This window comes from Podarcis bocagei, assembly GCF_964188305.1.
Source record: "Podarcis bocagei genome assembly, chromosome: 16".
Lineage (NCBI taxonomy): Eukaryota > Metazoa > Chordata > Lepidosauria > Squamata > Lacertidae > Podarcis > Podarcis bocagei.
The window spans coordinates 17,130,465-17,149,192 of record NC_138142.1 but is presented as its reverse complement, the minus strand read 5'-3'; the positions used below and the strand labels follow the sequence as shown (position 1 = coordinate 17,149,192).

The following is an 18,728-nucleotide window of genomic DNA, read 5'->3' as shown; positions in this document are numbered from 1 at the left end:
CTGGTGCAAACTGAATGTGCAGATTCTAACAAAAACGGTAGCTATACGCTCCACCATTTTGGTGACCTTTTATCTATACCAAAGCTCTATTTTTTGTGAAACAGAGAACACCTTCATATCATCCAGTTAAGAACAACAACAGCAGAACCTATTATTTGCATCTCAAGGAGACAAGTATATCATTAGGGCTTGGTGGTGGCTGTTTTTTTGCTGTGCTCACCCATTAGGAATACTGTGGTACCTCTGGTTACGTACTTAATTCATTCCGGAGGTCCGTTCTTAACCTGAAGCTGTTCTTAACCCGAAACACCACTCTAGCTTATAGGGACTCCCGCTGCCGCCAGAGCACGATTTCTGTTCTCATCCTGAAGCAAAGTTCTTAACCCGAGGTACTATTTCTGGGTTAGCGGAGTCTGTAACCTGAAGCGTATGTAACCCGAGGTACCACTGTATTGGGAATGTGATGTAGCAAAACTAGAACAGTTCTATGTCCCCACTGATTTCAGTGGGGAAGTTAAGGCCCTATAAATTACCTAACCGACTGCCCCTTTGACCAGTCAGCTCCCTGGAGATTCGAATTGCTTGACTCAAGCAGGATCATGCACCTCCCCCCCCCCCAAAAAAAAATTACATCTGCTCAACCAACTTCTGAACCCAACACCTGATTTGGAAGCAGCTTAAGTGCCTCAGAAAAGCAGTGCTGTTTTCCTTGATGGGAGTGTTTCCTTTCCTCTTGCGAAATTAAGAGCAGGCTCAAAGTGAAAAGTTCCATACGCCTCACCAAAACGTTGCCCACATTAAAATAAAATAAACCAGACAAAAAGAAGGGGCATAAAGTAACCATTCTAACTTCTTTAATGCAGTCCAATCAAATTGTTTTTTCTTTTTTTTAATCACTCTGAACTCTATAATTCATTTGCACTAAACAGGTTGGTAGTACAGAAAAATTAATCGTTTTTGCCGATCAATTTCATCTTTTGGGGTCTTTATGCATCAGCCAACCGAGTGTGTGGCTCTTGCCTTTACTTTTTTTTTTTAAACCTTCCCCCTCCCCTTTTCTTCCGTTTTGCATAACTATATTATCCCATAGACTTAAAAACAATCAACTAGCCAAGTTTATTATTAATTATGATACATCTAAAAAAAAATTAATACTAACCCTAACATGACAGCTGCTTTAAGAGCTCTCTGTATAATTCCCTCGGAAGGGCTTCTCAGTAGCAAATCACTACAACAGGTCCTAAAATCATAAATGTAATAATCAGAATCATAATAAGAGAGAGAGAGAGAGAGAGAGAGAGAGAGAGAGAGAGAGAGAGAATATCGAGAGCGAGTTAGAAAAAAAAAGCAGCATAAAACTGAGTTAAAATTCTGCTGAAGGATCCCCAATGGAATGAGTGGGAGATTTGCTCCTGGGTGGTCTCACCTGCCTGACCTCCCCCACACCCACCCACCACTTTCAGGAGAACTTTGCTGCTTGGTTGCACCCAAGGACTGGTTTGAATCTGGTGGGGCCAGACAGCGGGCAACCTCCCTCAACTCCCTTGCCTCTGGCACAGCATCCTCGACTTCTTCAAAAAAAGAAAATAAAAGCTTTCGTAAGTTGCGTTTTCTGGTGGTTTTTTCTTCTTCTTCCTTTCTTCCTAAAGAACAATGGTACCTCTACCTACTAGATACCTCACAGGTATGTGCTTTTATGAGCAGACGACGATGCTAACAATGCGAATCTTAGGAAAGGGTCATGAGGCAGAGAAGGATGAAGGACCAAAATAAAAGGATAGGAGAGACACACATCTAATTCTCTGCCAGATCAACTAGGGTTTCTTAACATTCCCCCAACCAGCCTTTGGGGTGTTTAGTTTTCATCCGCGGGGTTCCAAGCTGGGGTCGCCCACAGACCTTCTGGGTGCTTGGCGCCATTTTGCCCTGCCATGGGGTGCAGCCCCCAAAGGCTGCCCCTCCATTCGTTGCCGTGCAGGTGATAACCCTGCAGCTGGCCCCCACCACACGCACACACTCTCTGCCCCCCCGGGAAGATTTTGTGGAGAAGGGAAGGGAGGACCTAAAAGGAATTCAAACAGAAAAATCTCCCCACTACAAAACTGGATTTTTTTGTCAGCTCCCACACATTGCCCACAGCCATCTTAAGACACCCAAAGCAGACAGCCGCTATGTCAAGGTGGGAGCCGGCCTCATTTTCCATCCGGCCCCATTTGCTGTGGGTCAACGTCTGGATCCACCAAGGAGGAGGCAAAGGCGGACTGGACAATCTGAAACCCGAACGATTCCAGGAGAGACATGTTCTGTTGTGGGGAAAAGGGGGAGCCCAGGGCAGGGCCCAAGTCCCCTAAGGGGGCCCCCAGGGAGCGGACATGGACTTTCTGTATGTGTTTGTTAAGATAGGACTTGGATCTGAAAAAGCTGCCACATTCGGGGCAAGGGTACTTCTTATCCCCCTCCGACTCCAATTTATTCTTGGCGACCACCATGTCGCAGGAGGAGAAGGAGCCATTGGCGTTCTGTTTCTCGGGGGTCTTGAGGTCGCTGGCGTCTGAGAGGTCTCCGTAGGAATCCGAGCTCTCAATCTGATCCAAAGGTGAGCATTTCTGGCCTTCTAGGGAGACAGAAAAAAGAAAAAAGGCACGTTCTTTAGACCCCTGCGGTGGATTTGCCATGCTAAAGGTCAAGCCACAGCCCCCCTCCCTGTCTATCCCAAAGTATCCAGCTAAACCTCTTTGCCACTTGCCCATTTCCCAGTCCAGCTGTGTGGACATAAACCCACTAAAATACGGTTACCAGATTTTTTTTTCTATTAACCCAGGGACACTTTTCAACTTCCTACTAAATAGATGGATTTTGTCAGGGGACTGATTTGTAAATCTGGGGACTGTTCCCGGGAAACGGGGACGTCTGGTACCTTACACTAAAATGACTAGTTTAGCCTTCCCCAACCTGGTGCCCTACATTGGACTACAACTCCCAGCCAGTACAGCCGTGTGACTCGGGGGTGAAGTAGTGCAAAATGCTGGGAGGGTTGCCAGGCCGGCAGAGCCCATCAAGGTTCCCTATAGCCTGCTTGTCCTCATGCATTTATGTTAGTCAAAAAGTCAGCTCATGTCTTTCTTTTCCCTTCCCTACAAAGCAGTTTCCAAGGAAAGGGGAACAGGATCTGGCAAGCTTTGGCTGGGATGGGTTTGGGGTGCTGGGCCAGGTAGGCTCACCTCTTTGAGCCTTACGCAATGGTGAAGTTCCAACCTGGCCTCATTGCAGGGGAATGGACTAGATCAGTGTTTCCCAAGCTTGGGTCATCAGCTGTTTTCAGACTACAACTCCCATCATCCCTTGCTAGCAAGGCCAGTGGTCAGGGATGATGGGAATTGTAGTCCGCAAACAGCTGGAGAACTAAGTTTGGGAAACACTGGACTAGATTACTCTTTGGGTATCTTCCAACGCAATGGGTCTAGGACTTCATGAGACTGCAAAGCTACTTGGGGAACCGGCATGAGGTTTCGCGCCTGCCATCATCCTGCCTCAATATCTGGGTTGGGGGTGAGTCAAGTCCAGAAAGACTCTCCCTAATATCAAGCAACATTGCCTGACCTTAAATGAAGGGTCACGGCGGGTGGAGGGATCCAACCAAATTTCCGTCCTCCTGGCTCCACTCAGTCCAGCAAGACACATCCCAGCCTTTCCTCGTAGTTGTTGATCCTCTGGATATAGAATGAGCCTGATCCTGTTCCCCACCTAACGCAAAAGCAGTCTTCGCCAGTCTGGTGCCCCCTCCAGCTGTTTTGGAATACAATTCCCATCAGCCCAGCAGCCGATGGAAGGTGAAGTCCAAAACAGCTGGACAGCACCAGGCTAGCGAAGGCTGAGCGAAAGCACTTTTGGGAAGCCACATCTCAGGATCTCTCAAGAAACCCAAGAGCCACGCAGAGCCTTGCAAGCATCTTCCACTGGGGTGTCTCGGAAAGTGCAACGAAGGCATTGTTTCGCTGCTCTCTCCAACGCAAAACCAAAACCAGACTGCTGCCATCAGCACAAGAGAGATGAAAGTGGCTAAAAGCTTCTTAGGAAGGAGAATCCCTGACTCGCTTAAGGGCTGTCCCTGTCTGCCTTGCAAGCAGAAGGTATCAGGTTCAAGCCCCCAGGTAGGGTTTGGAGAGACTTCCTGCCTGAAATCCCACACAGCTGCTGCCAGTCAGTGTAGACAATACTGAGCTAGATGGACCAATTGTTTGACTTGGTATATGGCAGCTTCCTGTGTTGTCCCAGCAACCCCTGCCTAAAGACGCTTCCTTAAGGTCTTGGCTGTTTCCTGGGACAGTATACATGAAAGCCCAACTTCCACCCACAAACCAAGATGCAACTTGTGAGCTATCCCTTATATTAAAAAATACTAATTGAGCCCTTAACTTTTAGCTAAACCAGAACAGATTCTTTATGGGGGGGAGGAGGCAAAGCTGTCGAGAGGCATTCTGGTTCCTTCAGTGAAAAATCCCCCCCAAATATCCTCATGCACTGACCCACATGGCATCACAATCTGCAGGGATATTATTCTGGGAAAGGCCCATTAAAACAAGAGGGGGGCTTGTTCTGCTGGAGCACATCCGGGGAAGGTCCAGGTGGACTGTGGTCCCCCTCCAGGTCAGATCTATCCAGCTACCCCTACACTACTCTTTGTGACATGCAGAAGCTGCCACATACGTAGACCACCCTAACTGGACCTCCTAGCCAGGCCCCCTTTGTATATGTGTGAGAGGGGCCAAATTCACACCAGACATTTTCAGCACTATGAAAACACTTCAACAGGCATGGCTTCCCCCAAAGAATCCTGGGGAGTGTAGTTTGTTCAAGGCGCTGAGAGTTGAGAGGAGAACCCCCAGGGCTGCAATTCCAAAAGTGGTTTAGCCACCAATCCCCTCTTCTCAGGGAACACTGGGAATTGTAGCTCTGTGAGGGGGAAGAGTGAGTCTCCTCAGAGCCCTCAGCACCTTTAAAAAACTACAATTCTCAGGCTTCTTTGGGGAAAACCAAGACTGTTTAAAGTGGTAGCATAATGCTTTAAATGTACAGTGCAAATGTGACCAGAGAGAGGGGGGGGGATGGGGGAACGAGTGAGTCGAAGTCAATGCCACGCTACAGCCTCTTCAGCCTCTTCCTAAGCCAGAGGAGTCTAAATGACGGCCCATTGGGTTTAAGTTTCTGGGCAGTCATTCCACCCACCAATCTTATCTTCTCCATCTTCCCTGATTCAAGCCAAAAACTGGTGCTTGGCTCTCCAGAGAACTTCAGACTGCTGGCCAGGACACATGCGGCTGAGCACCTGTCCACACAGAGCCGTCCCCTGCACACAGAAACTAGCTCATCAGTGGTAAGAAGCAGTCATGAGTTCCAGTTTAACCACCTCCCTGACGTGCCAGTATTCTTGCACAGGGATGATGTTTACTATGCAGAGATGGCTCCCATCTTGCTTAGCCACATGTTGGCCATGTTTGTGAGAAACAGGACTGAGGCTTTCATTGGAGGTTTTAAGCAGAGGTTGGGTGGCCATCTGTCAGGGATTCTTAAACCGTGATTCCTGCATTGCAGACGGCTGGACTAGAGGACCCTTCCAACCCTACAATTCTATGATTCTCAGAGGGAAACCATCTTAAGCAGGGAGGGAACGAGGCTACGTGACCATTGCACTTCCTGAACGCAAAGGTCCCTGCCTAAGCCTCAAAGGGATGGAGATATATAAAGGGGCAAGCGGAGAATGTATCCAAAAACTATGTAATTTTTAAGCCTTGAGTGAAAGAGGAGGGGGGACGTTAAATTCCTCCCACCATCTAAGGGGCCTTTCTCCCAGTTATCAAAACAGAACTCTTTCTCAGTAACTCCAGAAATTTCTCCTAGGGTCGCCAGATCCAGCAAACCCAAGCTGTAACTTTTTCCTAAACTGTCCTACTTCAGGCAGATGGAGGTTTGTAACTCTGGACTTCAGAGCCTCGCTGCATGGGTGGGGTGGAGAAGGGAACAGTTGGACAGGGGAAACAGTCGAAGTTAGGGCAACTCCTCTTGACAAAGCTCCCTGCACCATCACGCTATGCAGCCTTTCCTAATTTGCTCTCCAAATATTCTGGATTACAGTTTCCAGAAAACTCAGCTGAGCTGGTTCAGGCTGATGGGAGTTTTAGTCCTAAAAAGTCTGGAGGCCACCAGGATGGCGGATGATCTTATGGAACTCACCGCCATGGGATCATATAAGGATGCCCAGAGGTTTAGATGGCTTATAAAGGGGATTAGTCAGGCATGGAGGAAGAGAAAGCTATCAATGGTTACTAGGCCACAGAACCTCCAAGTTCGGAGGCAGGGTAATCCCGCTTGCTGAGGACAACTCTTGGCATCTTGCTCCATCTTGTTTAACAGGCGTGTGACGGCATAAGGATTTAAGTGATTGCTCTGCTAGCGGGTGTCCAAGACCATTTGGCTGTTTGCTGCTGGTGGGAGAGCCTGCTTATGTGCTTAGCTTAGCTTTCTCCATGCAGTGATGGGCGAGTTACTGCCGTTGATCTTAGAAGAGTGTTCAGACATGCAAGACTCCGCCTGCAGCCTGAAGTGGAGCAGCCGAGAGAAAACTCAGCTGTGCCCTCCTCCAAAACAGAACACGGCGGATCTCCTGACCGGCACCTTGCCCCCCCACCCAGCACTCCTTTATCCGCCCGTTCCCAGCACCCAACAAGGTCCTACGTCAAGAGACGGAAAGTGTAGAGCAGGGAGTCGCTTGCCTTTGATGCCATAGGTCCTGACGCTGTGGAACGCTGCTCCCCCATTCGGGATGGGCTCCGGGTGTCTGGAGACCTGGGGAAGGGGAACACCGTGGTGGGTTTTAACATGGACCTTTAAGTAGGAGGCAGAGGAGAAACCTAAACAAGATAAAAGGAGATGAGATCCTGCCGCCAGGACAGACACAGATGCCTCTCTGCCTTTCCCCCTTGCTCCGCTTAGCCGCTGCCAGATTCTCCTCCTCCTCCTCCACCTCTCGGCTCCTCTGCGAGAGAACGGGCGCCCGAAGAACCAAGATCAAAGCCAGCCACCGCCGTGCGACAGGAGGAGGCCTCAACATGGCAGGCAGCGGGCCTCTGGAGCTCTCGCAAATGAAGACCCAGAAATTACCAGGGTGGGGAGAGAAGGCTATTATTATTATTATTATCACCATACTCCATTTCTTTGTCATTCCATACGAAAAGATTCCTCAAAGTGACTTAAAAAGAGAAGCAACTCGGAGACTCTATGCACAGAATAGGTGATGTCATAGAGAAGGAGGCTGCATACACAACACACAGTTAAAAGCACATGGGTCATCCGCCCCACCAAGAATCCTGGGAACTGTAGTTTAAGGGTCTTGAGAATTGTGTCTCTATGCAGGGCAAACTATAGTTCCCAGGATTCTTGGGAGGAAAGCCATGTGCTTTAAGTAGGTGGTGCATACACAGCAAGAACAAAGAAGCCTCCAGGATCCATGTCAAGACCCAGCCATCATGGCAGCCTGATGCTCTCCAGAATCATAGAATTGTAGAGTTGGAAGGGGCCACGAGGGTCATCTAGTCCAACCCCCTGCAATGCAGGGATCTTTTGCTCAAACCCATGAACCTGAGAGCAAAAGTTGCATGCTCTACTGACGCGAGTTATCCCAGGTGTCAAGCTATAACACCTGTCGGTTCCTGCATCACTGCAATGTATTTCAATGTTGCTTTATGAAGGCATCTTTAGTTTATTGCTGATCTTACACCTACATTATGTTTTGCTTCTTCTTCCTAATGCAGGCAGTATGGAATTTTTTGCGAATGGATAAAAATTGAATATGGCCGTGCTGGCTGGGTGCTGAAGGGAGCTGTAGTTTATAAACATCTGGAGGGCACCAGGTTGGCCGGGACACAGGCTTGAATATTTTTCTCTCCTGCAGCAAATCACATGCTAAGTGAGCTCCCTGTAGGATTCAGCTGGCCCAGTTCCTAAAGCAAATCCGCAATCTACCAAATATGGCTTGCAGAAGAGGGCAGGGCAAAAGGAGGCTAGGAGATCTTAAATAAATGTATGAAGGCCACTTTGGCAGCCTGGATGCTTATTTCTCAATTCACCTGGGCTGAGAGCAGGCTGCCTATTCTGGTGGATTTGGACGGGGTGGAAGGAAACAGGGAGGAGGAATGAAATCTCCTTGCCCAGGAGAGAGAGAGAGGGGCTTGGACAGCGGTTCCTCAACTTGCTGCGGATGAGAATGCACGGCTGCCCTGGGGAGGGGACTGGCGGGGGTTGTAGTCTAAAACATCTGGATGGCACCAGGTTGGGGACTGGCTGCCCTGAGGAGTAGCAAGTAAGCAAGCCCAGGATTCTAGAGGAGCACACCTAACCAAGACAAAAAGGAGTCACCGGGCTTCTGATGATGCTTCTGAGAGAACTGGGCTATTCCTCTTTACCTCCCAGGCCACAACATGATGACAATACTGAATGATTACAACTTTATACGATCATGTGAAGCGACAAGCTGATCTGCTGCAGACGTCGGGGACGTTCCCGAGCCCAAGGGTCATATTCCCTTCGGGGGGAACCATGTCAGTGGTGGGCAGGGAGGAGCAACAAATGTAAGTGCTACCTTTGTGCAGTATTATTTATTTGTTACACTTACACCCCTCCCCAAAGAGCTCAAGGTGGCATAAAATGGTTCCCCCCTCCTTACAACAACCCTGTGAGGTAGGCGAGACTGAGACTGGCCCACTGTCACATGGAGTGAGCATCATGGCCAAGTGTGGGTTTGAACCCTGGTCTCACAGGTCCTAGCCTGACACTTTAACCACTGCGCTACGCTGTCTCAACCCGGGTAGCTGGTCTCTACATGCACTTGGCACACGCATACCCCACTCCACCCTCCATCCAGACAAGCAAAGAACTATGACTGCAGTTCAAGCAGTTCATCCCAGCAAGGCAAAAACCACCTGAAGAGGGTGCGCGGCAAGGTCAGCGAGGGTTATGGCCTGGGAAAAGTCCCAAGGGCCAGATGGAGAGGCCTGGAGGGCCATATATGCCCCCCTCCCGGGTCTGAGGTTTCCCCTACCCCCGGACTAGCCTGGCAGAATCTGGCTGCTGCTTCTGAAAAAACATTAAACCCCAATGTATTATTCATTCCTTTATAGCCAGAGTACTAGCAAAGGAGCACCTCCATTTTTCTAGAGAGAATTAGCAAGATGTGATTCCCCCAACATCTAAAAAAAATGGACCCGTAATCCATTTATCTTTGTTTCTGCAGCCAAGGCAGCAACAATCACCTGGCTCTGCAGTTGCCATAATTGCAATGGTCTGTTGCTCTGACGGGTTTATGTTGCGTTGGCCAGCCTCCCAAAAACTGTAACCGATGGGGCTACACAATCTAATTCTGGCTCCCGGGGCATTATTCTGCTATTCTGCACTTTTTTTAAGGGTCTTTATTTGCTTCTTTTACTTACTCACTTGTCAAAAAAATATTTAGGCCTTGCCTTCCCCATTAACCTCCCGAAGCCACAAGTATCCAAACTAGCTTACAAACGTATTTAAGACAGTGTGAGCCACCCCATACACTACAGGCTGAACCCCTCTGCCCAAATCAGGGGTGTCAACAGCAGACTTGGGGGGGGGTGGTACTCTGCACATTCCTGGACAACCTCCCAAGAAGTTTCATGGACTGGAGCCATAAGGCTGGATTGCTATAACGTGCTCTATGTGGGGCTGTGCTTGGGCCTGGTTCTCAAGATCCAGCTGGTGAAGAACGGGGTGGTCAGAATGCTGTCAGCAGCTTCTGGTCGAGGACACATGACACCACTGTTTAAACAGTAGCACTGGCTGCCCATCTTCTACTGAGCCAGGTTTAAGGTATTGGTATATTAATTTACAAAGCCCTGAACAACTTAGGGATTGGCTGAGTCCTTGAATCCCAGCTCAGTCTCTGAGATCACCTGCAGGAACCTCATCGGTTGTTCCCCAAGTTGGTGAGGCTCATTTGACAACAGCATCATTGTTGCCAACAGTCATCGGCCTAGTCCTGTGGAACGCCCTGCCACTAGAGATTCAGCAGGCGCCTTCTGTGCCAACTTGCCGAGAACATTTCTATTCTGCCAGGCCTATGCAGACCATTAAGAATACACCCTTCCACAATCATTAATTTATGTATGTTTTAAACTTTTTAAAAATATGGTTTTACTGTATGGTTTTGGGACATGGGTGGCGCTGTGGGTTAAACCACAGAGCCTAGGACTTGCCGATCAGAAGGTCGGTGTTTGAATCCCCGCGACGGGGTGAGCTCCTGTTGCTCGGTCCCTGCTCCTGCCAACCTAGCAGTTCGAAAGCATGTCAAAGTGCAAGTAGATAAATAGGTACCACTCTGGCGGGAAGGTAACCGGCGTTTCCGTGCGCTGCTATGGTTTGCCAGAAGCGGCTTAGTCATGCTGGCCACATGACCCGGAACTATACGCCGGCTCCCTCGGCCAATAAAGCGAGATGAGTGCCGCAACCCCAGAGTCAGCCATGACTGGACCTAATGGTCAGGGGTCCCTTTACCTTTACTGTACGATTTTATGTGTTTATCTGTGGAGACGCACTTCCATTTTTATGTGATGGCTACAGATGTGATTCGAAATTTGTGGAAGAAAAGGCTATCAACGGCGACTTGTCCAAACGGCTACGCGCTGCCTCCAGTAATTGGTAGCATTTTAAAATCAAGATGGCGGACTGAGTCTTTAAAAACTCAACTGATTTTAACCAACTGCAAGAATTTTAACTAAATTTGGCATAATGGCTCCTTAGATGAAGCAGCTGGATTCTGTCTGTTCAGATACAATTGGGCACTATTCCAAATCCAGATAGCGGAGTGAACCTTTCAAAACTGCATTTTTTTTAAAAAAAAATTTGTTTCTTATAGACTTCCAGAGCAGCCCTGGGTATGAGGCTGCTCATATCTGATGGGAACAAGCCACCCACAATCAAGGCAGGAGGTTGGACAAGATGACCCTTGGGAGGTTGCTTCCAACTCTACAATTCTATGATCCTAAGGCCGTGTAGCGAGGCTGCAGGGACAGTCCCACACCTGAGAAAACAGGTGGTGCCTTTTAAAATGAACACCTGTCGACTCTGTCTCACGAGCAGCTGAACCCAAATACAGGCTATCTGTACCCAGGTACAGAATAATGTGCGAACAACCCTTACAAAGCACACACACTAACAAGTGTGAGGGTGTGAAGGATCAGGCACCTACCCGTTTTAAAATGCTAATAAATGGGACCTGAGAAGGGGCTTAGCTGCCCCTGCCAAGTTCTGATGAGAACCCGCTGGTTTGCTTTTGGGGTCTTGTGGGTATTTAGCACTGGGCAGGAATTCACCCCATCTCGCCTCCCTATCCCAAGAGACTTCATTCACTCTTCGGACCCCACATTTCTGATAACCTGGACCATCCTGCTCTCTGTCTGGAAATCTCCTAATCTGAAGATGGAAAAACACCATTCAACTACTGAGGTGAATTGGCTCTGACTTCCACAGATACTTCCAAGTGTTGTTTTTACTTGGTGAAAGGAATCAGGGGTGTGGGAGACTAGTTGATAGACTGGGCTGCTCCAAGAAATTTCTACGCCCCTCACGATTTGATCCCTCAGAATTTGATGGTTGGCAGAGACGTGTTATTCATTTACTGCTTTGACATCCCACCTTTTTACTCCAAGGCGCTAAAAGATGGTGTACATGGCTCTCCCTTTCCTCATTTAATCCCCACAACAGCCCTGTGAGGTCCGTTAGGCTGAGAGGCAGTGACTGGCCCCCAAGTGATCATCACATGGATAAGGGGGGATGTGAACCCTAGTCTCCCAGGCCCTACCTCCAACCATTACACCACCTGGCCCCTCCAGGCTAGCCAAGGGGATGTGGCTGAGTGGGTGTGAGAGTTGAGGCAAGAGACCTGTGATGGTCCCACTTGTGCTCATGTGGCCAGCCAGCTATGGATGTGTTAGTCACGCAGTGGTTCTCAACCTGTGGGTCCCCAGATGTTGTTGGACTACAACTCCCATCATCCCTGACCACTGGCCATGCTGGCTAGGAATGATGGGAGTTGTAGTCCAACAACATCTGGGGACCCACAGGTTGAGAACTACTGTTAGTGGGACTCAAGAGCCAAGCGGTTCACCCTTTGCTAATGCCAGCTGCAAAAAAACCTGCTGTTCCTTCTCTTCTTGGAGAAGCCTTTTGCCCGAGTTCCCCTCCTCTCGCCCTGTGGGTTCTCGTTTTGCCCGCTTTGCAAGAAGTTGCGCTCATTACCTCTGTTGCAGATGGTACAGAAGTTGCTTGGTCCTTCGCTGTGTTTCTTCAGGTGGTCGGCCATGTACGCTGCCCGCAGGTACTTCCCGCAGACCTGGCACGGGACTTTGTCTTCGTGGCACGCCAGGTGCGAGCGCAGCCGGTCCCGGGTGGCAAAAGAGGCGTTGCAGGTCTGTGGAGAGCAGCAAAACCCACATTAAACACACAAACACATGCATAGGCAGGCAGACACACACCGCTACTAAGGTTAACACTACGGTGATGTGAGGCTATTGATTTCAAGAGGGGCACCGAAATCAACAAGCAGGCTTCCAGCACCTTCATTTACGATGGCAGAAACGTTTGAGGAGTCAAGCCCTGCTTTGCCAAGTGCACCCCAGCTCAAGAAGCAAGCAAGCAGATGCTGTTTTAGGGCACACCCCCAGCTTGGTGGGGAGTTGTTTTGGACTACAAGTCCAATCAGCCTCAGCTGGAGCTGATGGGTGTTGTACTCTAAAACTTCTGGAGGGCCCTGGCTTGGCCGAGGCTGCTCTAACCCATCAGCTCCTTGCAAACACAGGACTTCAGGTCAACACAGAGTGCTGTGGTATCTGGAAGGGCTTTTCCACATCCTACTGAGGGCTCCCCTCTACAGAATGAAGAGAGAAGCAGGATCGGGCAGATGAGCTCCACGGATGGGCTGGAGCAACTCCAGAGCTCCTGACCGGAGGGGTGACAGCCCAGAGTGCTTAAATTTAATTTAAGTTAGTTTTATTGATCTCCCCTGCCATTAGGATTTCTTTAGATATCTTAATTATTCATGGCCTTCCGTGCTGCTTGCTGTTCTTTTTAATCTTCTGTAAGCCACTTGGAACATTTAAAATAGAAAATTGGCCTGTAAATAAGTAAATTTTAATAACTCAGTACCCATGATTAGAATGGGCGTCTGAGCACATCCATTATTTAGAGGGAGCAGTTTAAATCACCAATGCTACAAAGACACAGCATCCAAAGTTGCCCTGGGGACTCCATTAGATTGCAGCACTTTGAAGAGGATAAATGCAATGCATTGCTTATGACTTTCTAAGACTGTCTTCTCAAGATGCTTTGGACTACAACTCCCATCAGCTGCGACATTATACAAGGATGTTGGCTGATGGGAGCTGTAGTCAAATATGGCTGCACTGGCTGGGGGCTGATGGGAGTTGTAGTCTAAACCATTTGGAGGGCACCGCATTGGCAAAGGCTGTTCTAAGAAGCCAGGGCTCATTTTGGTCTCCCCAAGTTAGCACTCTTTCACTAACTCTTCCCAAACACTATATGCTCCCCACAATGAAGTGCTAGATGGTTCTACCAGGACGATCATGATCTAAGTAAGAGGGAGAAGATGGGAAGGACAGGAGGAGAGGTCCTCAAACAGCAGTAATGAGGCTGTGGTAAGGAAAGACGAATGAAGATGGGAGCAGACAGGGAAGGGAAGGTGGTGGAGGAGAGAGAGGCCAAGCAGAAAGTGCCCCTGGGCCAGATGGAGAAAGGCAAAACTCCTGGGCATAGGGGAAATCACACACAAGGCAAGGTAGGGGTGGGAAGGCAGAAGGAATAAAGAGGGAATATGACAGCCACAAGTAGCGGAGAAAACTAAGAGCAGGGGAGGCGAGAGGTCGTTCTAGAGAAGCCACCAGGGCTACGATTCAGAGGGAGTGCAGGAAAGCCACCGCAGGAGAGGCCATTGTGTGCGCAGAGTTAATCTTCCTGCTAATCTCACTTTCCACAAAAATAAATAAAAGAGCCATGTTACTAGCCCTCATGGCTCTAAGGCAAGTGTATGTGCGGGGTGGAGGGAAGGCCTCCAGTGTTTCCCTATAGTATAAGCGGCAGCAGAATAAAAAAAGGGGGAAATTCGCTAAAATGATAGACCAGACTATGCAATATCAATCGGAAATGGCTTCATTTGTGTAATTTAGGCAAGCTTCAGAATTCTTCTGTATATATATATATATATATATTAAACATATCAGTTCTGAACACATGCAAGCCTGACTCTCACCGGAGTTTTAGAAGCAGAAAAGGTTATGGGGCACAATTTGAATCCTTACAAGTGAAAATCCCTGCTCAGCATGGAGGTCAACCCCTCCCTAATAAACATCCTGCTCTCTCCAGTGCCCGTGTGATGGCACCCAACACCCACGTTGGATCCTAGACTAGGGCTGCCTTTGTAATGCCCAAAACACGTCTCTTCTGGGCAGAGGGAGAAAAGGCTAAGAATCTGCCAGGGATTCCCTGTTCTCCTTAGAATTCTAGAGTTCTGAAGATGATCAGGAGTGTTAAGTTGCTGCCGCATATGGAGTCAGACTCTATTGGTCCACCCAGCTTGGTATTGTTCATGCTGATTGGTACCAGCTCACCATGGATTCAGAACATTTCCAGCCCTATGTGGAGATGCCACTGAGGAACTGAAGCTGGGACCTTCTGCTTGCAAGGTGAAAACTTTACCACTGAGCTATGGCCCTTCCCTATCAGTGTTACACATTTACTGAAGCTGGCCCTTAAATGATGCAGAATGGCGTTAAAGGAGAGACGTCATTGCATAAATAGCCTGAAACAAGTTCTGTTTTTTAAAAAAAGGAAAGAAATGAATATAGATCACTGTTTTCTCTTAGTTTGAAGAGACTTTAGGTCAGGTCCCTTGGTGAATAGGCAAAGCACTAAGAGGAAATTTCTGCCTCCTCCTGCAGGATCCAGACCAGAGCACCGCAATAAAAAACACAAAATTATTTGTGGTTTGTCCCATGAATAGATTCCACTAAGAAATGACTCTGACATTACAAAAAGCTGTTAAGTCAGAAACAGATATATAAAATTCAAAATATAACCACTTGGACATTGCGCTGAGCAAAACAGGGGCAGCTTTCATTTAGCAAAAAATAAACTGGGCACAGAGACTTTAGAAAGGGGTCCGACACAAGCGATACCCACTGTGGTTTTAAAAGTGCATTTTGCATAACCAATGGACGAGAGGAAAGTTGTAGTTCCCCAACACAACCAGTGAAGTGATTACCTGTGGGAAACCGATAGCAGTTCCTATGATGCAGATTAAAATATATAAATCTTTGGGCTGTTAGGAGAAGTGTTCAGGTTTAATTTCAAAATTACTAAGTAACAGGCACATTCAGAGCTATAAAGAGGAAAACAAAGAAACACAGCAAGCCTTACTCATGGAAAGGACGCCAAAGGAGTGAACTTCAGAACAACCTGCTGGGAAGTTCTCCTGCATAAGCTCCATAGCTGTCAATGTTTTCCCTTTTTTAAGGGAAATTCCCTTATTCCGAATAGGATTTCTCGCAAGAAAAGGGAAAAGTTGACAGCTATGATAAGCTCCACGGTAGAGCTTGTGCAGAACAAAGTCCCAAGAGGCTGAGTCTACTTTGTCACCAGGATGCCACGCAGCTCACTGGAAACAAAAACAGGTATCAAGTTATTTGTTGCTGCGTTTAATTTGCTTATTTCTTTTCAAGCCAGGCATTATGATTCTCGATCACAGTTAGTTATTGAGCAGACTGGCAAAAATAATTCTTTCAAAGAGAACGAGAGAAATACAGAAAGAGTCCAGAAAGCCTAAAATCAGAACTAAAAAGAAAAAGAAAACAAGAGACAATACAATCAGCTTTGAAGGAAACTAAACATTTCAAATTTTAAGAGGTTAATGTCTTTAAATATACAATTTAAGATTATCAGAGAGCGCTGTTAATAATAATAATAATAATAAAGGAAAACTCCAGTGCTTTCCTGTCAAGCATTGCAAAGGCAGATAAATATACTAAAAATAGAGAAGTTTTTAAAAAAATAAACAGTGTTTAAGAAATACCTCTTGAAGTTTCAACTGCTCTAGGGATGCAGATGTCTCTGAGCTTATTCCATGGAGGCTGGCAATTTCCTGCTAATAGGCAGGAAGTAAGAGAGATTAGATAAGGAAGAAACTCATTCTGCAATGAAATCATTTGGGAAAAGCACGAGTTTTCTGAATGCTTATTTTTAACTTTTTGTTTTTCAGAGAATACAAGTCTAGCTCGCTTGAGAATCAGGTTTTGTCTCCTAATGCTGAAGATGGCCAGATACTAACTTAAATGTGGCAGGTAAAAAGGGAATTACCCCAGGAGATGGCCCCACAATTAAAAATGAAAGCAAGTTAATTTCTTCTTCCATGCTCAAATCAATACTGCGAACTTCTATACCTGCCTTTGGCGACCCTCTAGAAGTTCTGGATTACCAGTTCCATCAGCTCCAGCCCAACACGGACATTTTGGGCTACAACTCCCAACCGCCCCTGCCATGCTGGAACAGTCAATATGGCCGTGCTGGTTGGGAACGATGGGAGTCATAGACCAAAACATCCAGAAGGCACCAGTATGGACAGCACAAATTGTGGAGAGCGCCCACATGGAGGAGCCAGTTCATGCAAATCACACTTCCGCATGAGCCAACTCTGGCCATAAGGCTGAATCCTGCCAAGAACAGTTGCATTGTGGGGCGGCCACAGCATGCATGGGAGAGCCCCCCACCCATGTTACACCCAATTGATCTTCATTATCTTGGTCAGTCTGGCGGTGAAGGCAGAGCGACTGCAATTCTGGCTGCAGCAGAATCAGTAGTGTTCCAGGCTTTCCTTCTGCGGCTGAGTTTTAAAAGATCCAGGCACTGATGGGGATGGAGTGGAAGATGACACCCAGTAACCCCTTGGATTTCCCCCTCCCCTCCTCCCATGAAAAGACTTATCTGATGCACTTTTCCTTTCTGCCCATCCTCACTCTTAAGGTGACCAGGTGAACTGGTCTGCTGAGCCCCACCTGGTGTCAACACGAAGAGCAGCAAGATCAAGTTCCTGGAGGGTATTCCCTGTGCAAAGACTGCCCTTCCAGACCCTGAACCAGCTCCAAGTTAAAATTAGATAAGGAAAATATATTTTGACCTTGCTGCTGGAAATGGATGGTGGACTGTAGAGCCAGTGTTGACGAGAAACTAACTGGGCTCCAAGGCGATGATCGTTAAATGATGACTCACTTAACGAACCTTTCTATGGCAGCCTTCCCAAACATGGCACCCCATCCTGGGGTCGGGAAACTCCAGCCTGTGGCTTAGCTCTGGCCTACCAGGCCTCTCCATTGGGCTCAAAAGGCTGTTTCTCCAAAACCACACCCAATTATCATATATGATGTGAGCTGCGGAGCAAATCCTGGCGTGGCTACAAAGGAAGAATTGGGAGCTTAAAGTAAGCTCATGGTTGTTCCTTTGCTGGCGGAAGCCACATTGATTCAAGAGATTTCCACTGAAACCACGGCTAAACTGGTGGTGGTGGGGACATCATTTTATATAGTAGTTTCACTGCAAACTGAATAGTAGTTTCATTGTGTTACTGAAGTAGCAAAGCACTCTGCGCCAAGGGCTTGGGAACTCTGCGCAACCGAATTTGAGAGGTGGGCAGGACAACCCATCTGTCAATCATCTGGCGTATTATAATGTCAGGTGACTTGACTGTTTGGTTGTCCTGCAGCAGTGGGGCGAGATATGACTCTTGCCCTGGGTGATGGCTGCTTGTACAACAAGTGACACTAATTCCATTAAGCACTTTCCCCTTAAAAAGGCAGGCACAATTGTAGAGAAAGTTGTCTTTGCCATAGTTACATTTCCCCGTAATTATAACTGTTGGGGATTTATATATTTGCACAAAAGGGATGTGCACTGCCTTGAGCGCTAAACCCAGCTGTCTGTACTTTTTTTTTTTCAAGACACCTATGCAAAAAACAGCGTGCATTTAATAAAGCTCTATCTGGGTAGCCAAATACAGTGAAAATATTTTTTAAAAAATAAATCCATGTGAAATAAATTTATCTCAGACCAAAACTTGAATACAGAAAAATAAAGGTGTAGGGTAGGAAAAACCAACAGCCACATGGATTCTTTTGCATTGAGATACTTAACTCCTAGTTAGGAGATGGGAAAATATAAATATATAAAATATAACTTTTAAAAAAACAACTAAAAAATATGGTGAGAAGATAAGAATTTCTGTTTTGCAATCGCACTGGTAGAATTGTATGCTTTTGAGAAATCTGATGGGTTCAGTTCAGAAATGGAAGGCAATCTTAAAAGAGAATAAGGGCTGTGCCAGTTTAGGTCAGTTGGCACCCAAATAGTTGCCAACTGACCAGAAAAACACCCACCCACTGCAGAGTTCTTCTGCCTTTAACAGCTAGCAGCTTCATCTGAAGAAATCAGCAGGGCAAGGTTTTCACAGCATGGAGATGAACACAGCCACTTTATAATGTCTGCATGTTAAACCCCTGTTAAAAGGCACAGCAGCAGAGGCTGGTTAAATAAGTTGTCAACCTTTGGTTTGCAAACTTGAATTTACTGGCCATTTGCGACACACCTTAATAATT

The 18,728-nt window shown here is 47.4% G+C and overlaps 1 protein-coding gene across 7 annotated transcripts in view; it reads right to left on the bottom strand.

The window, feature by feature from the left end:
* Positions 1 to 832: 832 nt before the first annotated feature.
* The window catches only part of PATZ1 (POZ/BTB and AT hook containing zinc finger 1), a gene marked incomplete at its 5' end in the record, with an annotated part of 30,877 nt that continues 12,981 nt past the window's right edge, over positions 833 to 18,728 (bottom strand). The window contains 4 exons of one of the 7 annotated variants that reach the window (XM_081174841.1): positions 833 to 2,614; positions 6,771 to 6,908; positions 12,313 to 12,484; positions 16,157 to 16,228. In XM_081174841.1, coding sequence (XP_081030967.1) covers positions 2,193 to 2,614; positions 6,771 to 6,908; positions 12,313 to 12,484; positions 16,157 to 16,228 — 804 coding nt within the window. In that variant the 3' untranslated portion in view covers positions 833 to 2,192. The remainder of the gene's footprint in view (positions 2,615 to 6,770; positions 6,909 to 12,312; positions 12,485 to 16,156; positions 16,229 to 18,728) is intronic. The other 6 variants (XM_081174843.1, XM_081174842.1, XM_081174845.1 and 3 more) reach the window with 6 other exon arrangements.